Source organism: Gadus morhua, chromosome 23, assembly GCF_902167405.1.
Source record: "Gadus morhua chromosome 23, gadMor3.0, whole genome shotgun sequence".
Classification (NCBI taxonomy): Eukaryota; Metazoa; Chordata; class Actinopteri; order Gadiformes; family Gadidae; genus Gadus; species Gadus morhua.
Genome location: NC_044070.1, coordinates 20,582,288 through 20,595,106, shown reverse-complemented (window position 1 = coordinate 20,595,106; position 12,819 = coordinate 20,582,288). Strand labels below are relative to the sequence as shown.

General features: G+C 44.8%; 1 protein-coding gene across 2 annotated transcripts in view; it reads left to right on the top strand.

The window, feature by feature from the left end:
* sycp2l (synaptonemal complex protein 2-like) overlaps window positions 1-12,259 on the top strand; it is a 12,669-nt gene extending 410 nt beyond the window's left edge. The window contains exons 2-25 of one of the 2 annotated variants that reach the window (XR_003974844.1): window positions 427-546; window positions 1,911-2,024; window positions 2,129-2,233; window positions 2,557-2,581; window positions 2,776-2,861; window positions 3,387-3,475; window positions 4,004-4,038; window positions 4,241-4,383; window positions 4,493-4,545; window positions 4,647-4,692; window positions 5,153-5,245; window positions 5,331-5,403; window positions 5,727-5,884; window positions 6,254-6,365; window positions 6,469-6,518; window positions 6,617-6,722; window positions 6,880-7,421; window positions 7,520-7,578; window positions 7,994-8,074; window positions 8,179-8,279; window positions 9,333-9,427; window positions 10,433-10,532; window positions 10,724-10,782; window positions 10,878-10,900. Coding sequence is in view for 1 of the 2 variants with exons in the window: in XM_030349763.1 (XP_030205623.1) it covers window positions 427-546; window positions 1,911-2,024; window positions 2,129-2,233; window positions 2,557-2,581; window positions 2,776-2,861; window positions 3,387-3,475; window positions 4,004-4,038; window positions 4,241-4,383; window positions 4,493-4,545; window positions 4,647-4,692; window positions 5,153-5,245; window positions 5,331-5,403; window positions 5,727-5,884; window positions 6,254-6,365; window positions 6,469-6,518; window positions 6,617-6,722; window positions 6,880-7,421; window positions 7,520-7,562; window positions 7,994-8,074; window positions 8,179-8,279; window positions 9,333-9,427; window positions 10,433-10,532; window positions 10,724-10,782; window positions 10,878-10,977 (2,529 nt within the window). In the remaining variant the exon portion in view is untranslated. Of the gene's footprint in view, window positions 1-426; window positions 547-1,910; window positions 2,025-2,128; window positions 2,234-2,556; window positions 2,582-2,775; window positions 2,862-3,386; window positions 3,476-4,003; window positions 4,039-4,240; window positions 4,384-4,492; window positions 4,546-4,646; window positions 4,693-5,152; window positions 5,246-5,330; window positions 5,404-5,726; window positions 5,885-6,253; window positions 6,366-6,468; window positions 6,519-6,616; window positions 6,723-6,879; window positions 7,422-7,519; window positions 7,579-7,993; window positions 8,075-8,178; window positions 8,280-9,332; window positions 9,428-10,432; window positions 10,533-10,723; window positions 10,783-10,877 lie in introns of both variants that reach the window. The other variant, XM_030349763.1, reaches the window with a different exon arrangement.
* The last annotated feature ends 560 nt before the right edge of the window (window positions 12,260-12,819 follow it).

Below are 12,819 nucleotides of genomic sequence, written 5' to 3'. Positions count from 1 at the left end.
TTATACTGTTTACTGTTTCGTACATGTTGTGTATTTTACAATATAAAAGAAGTGCATCAAATGTGTGTTGTGTATTTTATAACGGTAGTGTTTCAATCGTATGTTGTGTATTTTATAATATAAAAGAAGTGCTTCTTACGTGTGTTGTGTATTTACTAACAGTAGGCTAGTGTTTCATACTTGTGTTGTGCATTTTATAACATAATAGTAGTGCTTCATATGTGTGTATTTTATATAACGACAGTAGTGCCTCATACGTATGTTGTATTTTAAAATGTAACAGTAGTGCTTCATACGTGTGTTGTGTATTTTTAACGGCAGTGCTTAATACGTGTGTTGTGTATTGTTAACGGCAGTGCTTAATACGTGTGTTGTGTATTGTTAACGGCAGTGCTTAATACGTGTGTATCTTGTGATCTCTCTCAGTTTGAGCTGAGTTTTGAGGACTACCTGATCCAGAAGGACTGTTCAGGTCTGGCCCTGAGGATGCAGGAGGAGGGGCTAGATCACGTACTGGTGATCCGACTGGACAAGATGGTAACCAAGGTAACTAAGGTCCGACTGGACAAGATGGTAACCAAGGTAACTAAGGTCCGACTGGACAAGATGGTAACTAAGGTCAGACTGGACAAGATGGTAACTAAGGTCCGACTGGACAAGATGGTAACCAAGGTAACTAAGGTCCGACTGGACAAGATGGTAACTAAGGTCAGACTGGACAAGATGGTAACTAAGGTCAGACTGGACAAGATGGTAACTAAGGTCCGACTTGACGAGATGGTAACCAAGGTATCTAAGGTCCGACTGGACAAGACGGTAACCAAGGTAACGAAGTTGGACATGACGGTAACTAAGGTCAGACTGGACAAGATGGTAACTAAGGTCCAACTGGACAAGATGGTAACTAAGGTCCGACTGGACAAGATGGTAACCAAGATAACTAAGGTGGACATGATGGTAACTAATAAGGTAACTAATGCTGCTATCCATTTGGATGGTACGCTGGTACGAACGACCAGCTTCAGCGAGAACGTGACGTATTTCCCTTGCTCCAGCCTTCCAGTTTGCCATTTGTGTTTCTGTCGAGCCACGAGGGGGAGTAGTAGCAGGCTAGTCATCATTAGCATCATAGCCTCTTTAGCAAACCAGCTTCAAAACAAAACTTTACATTGAATTGGACGCAAAGCAAGACCGTGCAATGCATATATTGGTGACCGGATTAAAGCAGCAATGAAATCAAGTGTGTAAGAGGTTTTAAAAACGACATTAAAACCACCAACGTGGTACAAATGGAAAGAAAATACATCTCTTCCCCCATTAACTATGGGCGCAGCCATCTTCTTTGCGAGTTGTACAGCTCTGCTTGTACAACTTGTACAAAAGGGGGCGTGCCTCAGTTAAATGCCGCAAGAAAGCTGGGAGATTTGCGACTTTACCACGTAAATCCAAATGGATAGCAGCATCAGATCGGACTGGACAAGATGGTAACCAAGGTAACTAAGGTCTGACTGGACAAGATGGTAACCAAGATAACTTAGGTGGGCATGATGGTAACCAAGGTAAATAAGGTCAGACTGGACAAGATGATAACCAATGCAACCAAGGTCAACTAGAGGTTACTAAGTTCCACAAGATGGGCACTAAGGGAACTAAGTTGTATAGATACAGATGCAGTTGGCTTTAATGATCACAGAGGATATTGTTGAAAGTTGTTTGGGTGTCATGAGCTAAACAAGTCTAAAGTCAAATCCTGGTTTGGTTATGAGGACCGATGTGGGCTAGTCCCCTGACATGGGGCACTTTGGTCTCTCTGAATCCAAAAGTGTACTTCTGCTACGGTACATGACAGAGGATGGGCGTACTGTGTTGACTGTGTGGCGTTCTCCTCTGACCTCCTGTAACGTTCCCAGGAGCTGGCTGAGGAGGGGTTCATGAGCGCCACACTGCTGCTCAAGGCTTTAGGGCGCATCTCGGAGAAGAAGGAAGACCTGCATCATCTGTTGGAGCACGGACTCGGACCGAAGGTGAGTGGACTCTCTTTACCAAACCATTATTCCCAATCCTTGGAAAATGGGGATAAATCAAATTAAACCCTGCCGGTATTTAATGGTGTGTTTTGGTTGTGCAGGTGTTGTTCTGGTTTGAAACCGTCGGCGGACTCCTGGGTTCTGAGGGCTACCGAAACACCGGCCCTCTGCAGAACCTTGCCGATGAGTTCTATGACTACTTCCTGGTAAGAGATGCGTGCTGCTTCCTAGAGTGATGCGTTACCCTACTTCTTTGTGGTTTTTGGGGGTTCCATGAGATGCTGGCCGGGACAGGGGTACGTTTAGGGGAGGAGCACGCTAACCAAGTCCTACCTCAGATTAACATCAGAGGTCTGGTAGCTGATGAGTTTCATCCTTAAGAGGTTAAGGTTAGGACAGAGGTTAAGGTTAGGATTGTTTGGGTGGAGGGGGCGTGAGTGACTTGCTAGTTTTTTTTTAATCTATTGTTTAAATCCCGAAAGCTGATTGTTCGAATATTGTCATAGCAACGTATTCTTTTCATCCACAGCTCCTCGGACAGCCTTCCCTTCACGGTAAGTATTTTTTTTTTGTGTGAACGCAATATTAATTTATTACTATAGTGTGTGTGTGTGTGTGTGTGTGTGTGTGTGTGTGTGTGTGTGTGTGTGTGTGTGTGTGTGTGTGTGTGTGTGTGTGTGTGTGTGTGTGTGTGTGTGTGTGTGTGTGTGTGTGTGTGTGTGTGTGTGTGTGTGTGTGTGTGCGCCAGTGTCAGCTTTCCTGCTCTCTACAATACTCGCCCAGTTAGCCAGGCTGGTTTTGAATCCGGTAATCGCCTTCTCTCCCCGTTTAGAGGTAAGCACTGGAACCGCGCTGTTCACCCTCACACCTCCTCACTTGCATATTTTTTCACCTTCATCCCTACTTCACTAACCCTACCCTCTTAACTAGTGTACTCTCCTCACCGTAGCCGCCCAACACTTCTAACCCTGCCCTCCTCACCAGTTTAACAGGAAGGGTTTTAGACAATCACGTTACAAACCTGGCAGTGCTGTCTGGAGGTTCTGTTTAGTCGGATCATCAAAAGTCAACACGCCCTTAATGACACTGAAGCAACTCAGCCGTTCAAATAGGTCACAATTCCAAATCACTTCTTTATCAATGCTTCGCTGGGGCAGGGACTAAGCACTAGCCAATGCCTTAGGAGATATTTGAAATAAACACAATGCATTAACCCTATTTATATCAAACACAAGGCTCTTGCCCTCTGTATATCAAAGAGAATGCTCTAAACCTCTGTATATCAAAGACAATGCTCTAGCCCTGTGTATATATGCATGTAACGCATTGCACTAACCCAACCCGTAACATGTGTTTCAGGCTATTAGGACATACAACACTCTTCTAGAGTCTCTCAACAGAGAGGAAAGGAAACGGCTGCAAGTTGATATAAATCAGCACAGAATACTGTAAGTATCTGATACTTGTCACTGAACAAGTATCAGAAGAATAATCTTCAGTCAGCTTAATGTATAGAATTAGAAATAATTGCAAATAATGTAAAATAGATAGATAGATCCTTTAATAATCCTTCACAGGAAATTACAGTGTCACAACAGCGTGGACAGACATAACAAACACACATTCCCTCATATGCTAAAATACTTAAATGCTACAATAAATACAATACTAAATACTACAAGTGCAGTGTAAAAATGCAGCCAATATATAGTTTGTTGTTGTTATCATTATCAACAGATGAGTAGATATCAATTATAGTCTAATTTTGTCTGATGTAGTTTGTTGTGGACGCAAAGGGCTGACACCTTTTGACTCTCATTTTGAAATGCCACACAAGCTGGATGAAGATTGAGCTTGCAATAGAATTTAATTAAGTGATCATGTCTGCGCTTAATGTTAACTCTCATACCTGTATAAAGATATACTAACCCTGGTCGTATGCTGCATGTTTACCTTTGTGATTCCTTGTGGTTTAGCGGTGAGCTTGCAGCTTCAATTCTGACAGTGGGAGGTGATGACCACACACACACACACACACACACACACACACACACACACACACACACACACACACACACACACACACACACACACACACACACACACACACACACACACTGTATCAAATTAGTAATTGTATGATTTTGCAACAGGATTGGTAGTCTAGCTCTTTTTTCTGGATGAGATTAGTCATCCTGTACTTCCTGTATCAGACTATGAGTTCCAGGTCAGCATCTCGGAGGCACTATGCCGCATGACCCCCGCAAAGGACAGAGAGCAGAGGGCGAAGGACTGGTTCTACGACCAGGATATCATCGATGCCTTCTGCCGGATCCGAGACAAAGACTTTGAAGTGGTACGTCTTGTTTCTGTACCGTACGGATACGTTGAACTATATTTCAGTTTATCGTTATCAATCATGAAAATTATTATTTGAAGGTAACGTTATGTTTCTGTCCCACAAGGACTGTCGATTATTCCTCAATTATATCAACTGTTGCCAAGGAAACCAGAGGAGGTATTTGTAGTATTATTACAGCTTTTGGTATCCAGATATACATGCAAATTAAACTGGTTTTACGTAAATTTAGTAGTAACTCTGTGACTCTGTTGTTTCAGGGTTTATACATTTCCTTGTCGCCGAGCCTTCCTTGGAAATACTGAGGTAAACAAACAATCTTGTCTTGCATGAGTATATGATTATTATTGTCCTAACCCCCTCTGAATGCAAGAGCTCCATCAGGCTGCAGTTCACTTACCAACCAGAGGGGCAGTAATGAGACCGTTTTAGATTCTTTCATTTGTACCTTTTAACCACATTTGCCTGACCAACAGAGTATCAGGTCGTAAGTAATAACAAGGCTCAAAGTGTGTGTGTGTGTGTGTGTGTGTGTGTGTGTGTGTGTGTGTGTGTGTGTGTGTGTGTGTGTGTGTGTGTGTGTGTGTGTGTGTGTGTGTGTGTGTGTGTGTGTGTGTGTGTGTGTGTGTGTTCTATTCACAAAGCCAACAACATCCATGGAGTATATGTTGGTTCTGTGCATCAAATCTAGATTATGGTCTAAAGATTCTCTTGTGTCACTTGTACCTAGTTATTCATGTACCAAACATGTCCTCTTTTCATGAAGCTGTTTAGTCCAAAGGATGACAAGCTTGACCGGTTCTGGATCGACTTCAACCTGGGCTCAGAATGCATCAGCTTTTTCATTGACGATCAGCAGGTATTATTCAGAGCTAGAATCAACAGAAGTTACGTTACAGATTAAGTACTGAAGGGTCCATAACGATCTGTATCGTGTACTTCAGGGCTTTCTCTGGGTCTCAGTCCACCTCCCAAAGCATGGGGTTGAAAGCTACACCCTCTACTCTCAACAAAACGGTAAATAGTTGCATTGATATCCACCAATGAGCGAGCTTTACATAAGCGCGGCTGCACATAGTGTAATGCACTACATTATAACATGAGGGCAATGAAGGAATCTTTGTATGAGGGTTAGTTAGCATCTAGGAGACGCTTTTATCAAAAGCAACTTACAAAATGTACATTGCTCAGAAGCAAACCAAACAATAATATATCCCCGTATACAACATAGATAGCTTGGACAAGATGCTACCCAATAGTAAGCACTATTTTAGAGTACAAGTAAAACGTACAATAAGTGCGTACATTAAGTGCAAGATGTGGCCCTCCTTGGCCCCCAGAGCTCGACGAGGAGGAGACGGTGGTCCGCCTGGAGCTGAGCCGGCCGGTGGTCCACCTGAACAGCGGGGAGATGCGGGTCCGGCTCTCCTTCAGCCCCCAGCACCACTCGCTCGTGCTGGAGGCCTTGGGCAAAGTGTTCGGCCCGCCACCGTCCCAGGTGAGGTCCCCAAACCCTCACTCACTCCAGCACTACTTCTCACGCCTGCCCCCCAAGAGGTATCGAAGCATTAGATGGCCTTATCCCCTCAGCCATGATCCCGGTACTCAACGAAGCCAAACCCCACAGATAATGGATGTAACTATGTATCCCCCTGTACCCGAACCCCAATGTATGTCTGTTGTCATCAATGTCAAATGCATACATGTATTTTATGCATGTCCTTTATGTGCCTTTGACGAGTAATTAAGATGACAAATGACGGAAGGAATATCCCCTAAGGGGATAACTAATAAACAAACTAAATTGGTAAACACTAACTTGGCTGCCGAGGAAAGTTAGTTAGTATTTGATTTGTGTGGGGTGCAGGAAACGCCGGGCTTTCTTCAAATGAAGGACGGAGAAGAGGAGGTCTTGACCCCCAGTCGAGGTGGCAGGACCTACTACAAGAAGAAACCGAAGAGCAAGAGCAAACTGAAGAGTAAGGACTCGTAGCTCTGCTGCACAGTAGCAGTGTTTGCATATTTATGCATATAGATAAAAGTGTGTGTGGTACTAACCAATTTATGTGTCATCACGTGCAGTTCTCCCGCTTTCGTCCGCCAGCAGTGAAGACGGGTCTACTCCATCAAGGGTAAGAAGTCTCTCACCTGAGGAACATAAATTACGACATGAATCCAAGCCTCGTCGGTGAATAATTTTCTCTCCCCTCCTCTCTCCATCTCCATGTAGCCTCTCTCTGCAAGCACTCCAAGCAAAGCAGAGATTCTGTTCGACCAGATTATAAAAATGCTTCCAAAAGACAAGACGCAGCCCTTACAGACCTTGAATGACTCGGGTAAGACTCAGGAGTCTGTGGATCAAACTATCGCCGATGTCCCTACTAATAGACCGTTAAAATGAATAAGTGACCCTCTGGCGCCATCTACGGCCCGTTTGGCAACACTACTGTACAATACATCAGTTCAGTGATTAAAGGACGGTCTTATTCTCAGGTCTGACTGAAGGCTCTCGACCAGAGCTCAGTGCCGAGGGACCGGACCTGGACCCGGAGGGGACTGAGGACCGTGGCCTGGACCTACTGTGGATTGAGGACCCTGGGCAGACCGAGGACATCGACTTGGACCAAGAGTGGACTGAAGACCTTGGGCAGACCGCGGACAGTGGCGTGGGCCTAGAGAAGTCTGAGGACCGTGACCCGGAGCCAGGGCGGACTCGGGAGCCAGGGCGGACTCGGGAGCCAGGGCGGACTCGGGAGCCAGGGCGGACTGCGGACAGTGGCGTGGGCCTGGAGCAGTCTGAGGACCGTGACCCGGAGCCAGGGCGAACTCGGGGGGAGCCTGGGCGGACCCGGGAGCCAGGGCGGACTGCGGACTCTGACTTGGACCCGGCGAGGACTACGAGGGGCTTGGACCCGGGGCGGACTACGAGCGGCCTGGACCCGAGGCAGACTGCGGACCCGGGGCGGACTGTGGTCCGTGACCTGGACCCGGGGCGGACTGTGGACTGTGGAGACTGTGGCGTTTCTGTGAACCAGGTTCCACCTTTAATGTTGTCTATAAATTAGTTAATTCAGTACCAAATACTTTGAGGCGAGTTCTTCACAGGACAATTGGATATCTTTTCTTTTTCTAGAACGTTCTCAACACTCCCAGGAAGAGGACGTCATCCAGAACCGGTATTTATCAATTGATGTAGGCCTATTTATTTATAAAAAAAGATTATGTACAAAAGTACAGTCTGAATTCAGAATCCCTAATTCAGTGACTGTACAGACAGCTACTAGTACTACAGTACAGTTGTACTTTAATATACTGTATGTCTCCACGGGTTATCTCTTTCAATTTCAAGAGTAATTTCCCATTGTATGACTTATCATACATTAATTAAAATGCTGGCATGTGTTCCTATTTTTTATTCATAATTATGTTCACAATGCATACTTTTTTCGGCTCTTGTGATCTTTCTGTGGGATAAAAGGTTGTACATAATGACCCTTAAGGGTCTATAGTTAGTTTGAGGCAAACAAAGTAAGGACATGTTTATGGCAGTCTTCAAGTCTGTATTCGTGTTACATACTTTGCTTTTGTCATTTCCTGTGTGTTGTAGAACCACCAATAGGGGCGTCTTGTCCCAAGAAGAAGGCGTGGTCTATTCCTGTGGGGGAGGAGCCAGGCCCATCACTCAAAGGTCAGAGTTCAACCAATGAATGACTGAATATGGAGGTAGAGGTGATCTTAATGAGTCAGGAGGTTAAGGTAGGTTGTAGGTTGAGGTCTCCCTCTGCCCTCCAGACGTTCCGGTCGAGGCCGGTTCAGACCAGCAGGCCAGCATCGTGCCGGACTTCAGCAACCTTGCCAGACAGCTGCAGGACAGCATGGCTGCCGCTACACAAGTAGGCATAGGACATGATACACAACTTTATACAGTACATGATACACACAACTTTATACAGTACATGATACGCAACTTTATACAGTACATGATACACACAACTTTATACAGTACATGATACACACAACTTTATACAGTACATGATACACAACTTTATACAGTACATTATACACAACTTTATAGAGGTCACATGATACACAACTTTATATAGTACACGATACACACAACTAGATATAGTACATGATACACACCACTTTATATAGAACATGATGCACACATAGTACATGATACACACATCTTTATATAGGACATTATACACACAACTTTATATAGTACACGATACACACAACTAGATATAGTACATGATACACACCACTTTATATAGAACACGATGCACACATAGTACATGATACACACATCTTTATATAGGACATTATACACACAACTTTATATAGTACACATAATACACAACTTTATATAGTACATGATACACACAACTTTATATAGGACATGATACACACAACTTTATACAGAACATGATACACACAATTTGATATAGTACATGATACACACAACTTTATATAGTACATGATGCAAAACTATGCACAGTGCATGATACACAACTTTATATAGTACATGATACACATATCTTTATATAGGACATGATACACGCAACTTTCTATAGGACATGATACACACCACTTTATACAGTACATTATACACACACAACTAGAGTACACATGATACACAACTTTACATAGTACATGATACACATAACTTTATATAGGACATGATACACAACTTTATATAGTACATGATGCAAAACTATGTATAGTACATGATACACAAAACTTTATATAGTACATGATACACAAGTATGACCAGAACATGATACATAAGTTTGCACAGTACATTATGCACAAGTATGCATAGTACATGATACACAAGTATGCATAGTACACGATACACAAGAGCACATGGTAAACAAGTTTACATAGTACATGATACACTATTGTAGACCTACTGAGGACCTTAAGGTGCGTTTGTTTTGCAGCGATGCTGCCAGCGGGTTGAAGGTCAGGTGGTGGAGTCTTTCACAGAGGGCCAACAAAATGTTTCTTCTCTGCTGATGGCTGTACAGCAACACAGGTACCCTCTGTCCATCCTGACTGCAGGTCGCCTGTGAGCTCATCTTTAACTAGAGCCTGGATGAGCTCCTCTTAAACTAGAGCCTGTATTTATCGCTCCTCTTAAACTAGAGCCTGTATTTATAGCTCCTCTTAAACTAGAGCCTGTATGGGCTTCTCTGAAACTAGAGCCTGTATTTATTGTTCCTCTTAATACCACCAGGTGTAAGTGTGATTAGCCGTTACAAGCCGTTTCGAAAAACCGCCTCTTCCGACATCACGAGTGGGCGTGTCCACCTAGATGTGTGATGGATAGATGAGCAACATTTGCTACAGTCCACTGGGTAGGCTGAAGAAAAACCTGACTTGTAATGGCTAATCACACTCACACCCGGTGGTATAATATGTCACCTTTAAACAAGGGGTCGGATCGCTAAATCCAGTAGTCGTTTGGTCGTGACCTCAAAACACATGAAGCACTCCAACACGTGGTCATGTGACATGTCCACATGGTCCCGGGATGAACCTTTTAAGAAAAAGCCCTGTTCACAAGTCCCATGTTTTCTTTGAAGTGTTGCTTGAGTCAACTGTGTGTGGTTACATCACGCGTCAGTACCTCTCTAACTAACTCTATAACAATCATTACACGTGAACCTCCCAAGATGGCCCAATTTGATTGGTTTACTATCTCGGGATATTGGGCATTGGCTCATGATTGAGATCTCAACCTCGAGATATTGTTTGATGGCCGTCACGTCACGCTAATAAAATCAAATAAACCGGTAAGAAAAAAAACCGAATAAATCCCGGCAAAAAGTGTTATCTATCTTGTGTATTTTTGGTGTGTGTGTGTGTGTGTGTGTGTGTGTGTGTGTGTGTGTGTGTGTGTGTGTGTGTGTGTGTGTGTGTGTGTGTGTGTGTGTGTGTGTGTGTGTGTGTGTGTGTGTGTGTGTGTGTGTGTGTGTGTGTGTGTTCAAACAATTGTTAATAATCCATCAATAATTTTGCTAACTATGTAACTGTCTAGGCTGCGCCTGCTCCAGAGGTTTGAGAGGAGGGTGGTGGACGAAATGAGGCAACTGCAGGAAAGCTTTCAAAGCCTTTCAAACATGGAGACCGAGTTACTGGTAGGGCTGATACTGATACACCCTAAACATAAAGGCCTCGGTACCGGTTGGCCTTCTATCTCCCCCCCTACTGTCTAACCCTGACTCTCTGTCTAGCAGCGCTGACGTCTCTCTCTCTCCCTCATCTCACTAATGTCTCTCTCTCGCTTGCTCGCTCGCTCGCTGACGTCCCCCCCTCTCTCTCTTTTCAGAGCTTCGTAAGAACCGAAATGCAGTCTTTGGCTTCGTTCTGCGACCGACAGCAGAGTGGGTCAGTACACGCATGATCTCACACACACCGCGACGTACCGCCGCATCAAGAACTTAAAATCCCTAATTTCCAGTCGTCTCCTTGTTATGTTGAAGGCTGGCGTCCCTGGATTATAAAAACCAAGACGAAGAGGACGAAGAGGACGGCGTGGAGAGGAAGAATGGAGGAGAGGGCACAGACACTGAAGAGGCCTAGAGTTCAGCACAGACCTCCAACTAGTTATCAAATAGTTTGATTGGTTCTCCACAATGATAAAATAGTTCTCCATCGTCACGTTGACTGAATTCTCCACCTTCATCATTTCGAAAAAAAACAAATGATTTGTTTTCTCTGCTTATAAATGTGTTTACAGTTTGGAATCTGTCTCCTATGTGAGTTGCCTCTAAAGTAACAGAAGTGACTCCAACCCTGTGGTTCGTTCCACTGCAAATTTTGTGGAAATAAATAATTCCTCATGGACTGTAACACAGCCTCTGCAACACTACATGGCAGTGTTTCACGGGCTGAAGATGATGGACCACAATGCCGCGTTTCCACTGCAGGGTGCTGTACGGTTCGGTTCGCCTCAGTCCGGGAGGGAGGGGGCGGTATAACCCAGCTCAGTTCCGCGGTCGCGTTTCCATCGCCGACAGTACCCTATATGGTAGGTCGGATGTCGATCGCCGCGGTAGCTACGTAAACAACGTCTTCCTCCCCAAGAATGCAGAGGAACGTCTCCACCTTGGCCCAAGCAAGCATTTTACGCGACGTGTTCATTGTAAAGAATAATACCTCGAGGCTACTGTTTGTTTGTTCTTATCCCCACGTCGCCCGGAAGTGACGGTTCTGTCTACCAATCAACGGAGGGGGTGGGTAGCTCGAATTTTCCGGTACCCTTTCATGGGTCTAGTCTCGTTTTCAGTACCCCAACGGAGGGCATGAAAACGAGGGCAAAACCAGTACGGCTCAGTCCGGGTCACGCCCTCTTTTGGCGGTGGAAACGCAATCCGTACCGCACCCTGCAGTGAAAACGCGGCGTAAGACAACCAACGCTGCAGTGAATTTCATAAATTGTGACAAGATATTTTTGGGTGTATGAACGCGTTACAATTACAAGTAACGCAAAATTAGTAAAAAAATGCTTTTTGAAGTCTGTAATTTACTCTTACTCGAGTGAATACTTGATCTAGAATTCTCTTCTCTCTACTCAATCACATTTTCATTTGTGCCTTCATTAAAATTAATATCTTGATAAACACATTATCCTCGTCGACTGTAATACAAGCGTACACGTAGCGAAGCGACGCGCCCTCCCTCGGTTGCAATATTGTTGCATTCCATAGCTGAGGAGATTAGTAGGCTGAATCGCAATCGCGTCAAGACAAATCTGATAGGCCAATAAGCTAACCAAGCCATCCTGTGTAGTGTTCCTACAAAGCACTTGCCTTTTTTCATGCGTCAATTTGATTGACATAAAATTCATTTTGTTGTATGGATGTTTAATGAACAATGAAGTACCAATGTTCTAAGACCCACATCTTTCTCTCTCTAATACACACACAAACACACACACACACACACACACACACACACACACACACACACACACACACACACACACACACACACACGCACACACAGGGCCGTCGGACTGCGGGGACAAAGGGGACAGTTGTGGGGGGGCCCAAGGCAGAGGGGGGGCCCATGACCAAAAAAAAAAAAAAAAATTCCGGACACCCCGCCCCCCGTCAACAATCGCTCCGGACCCCCCGTCAACAATCGCTCCGGACCCCCCCCCCCCCCCCGTCAACAATCGCTCCAGACCCCACCCCCCCCCCCCCCCGTCAACAAACTGGCGCAGGGGGGCCCATCAGTAGCTATAGTATAGGGGCCCAGGATTTGGTGCTACGGCCACACACACACACACACACACACACACACACACACACACACACACACACACACACACACACACACACACACACACACACACACACACACACACACACACACACACGTGTTATGTCTTTTTCAATGATCCCAGCACTGCAATACGAA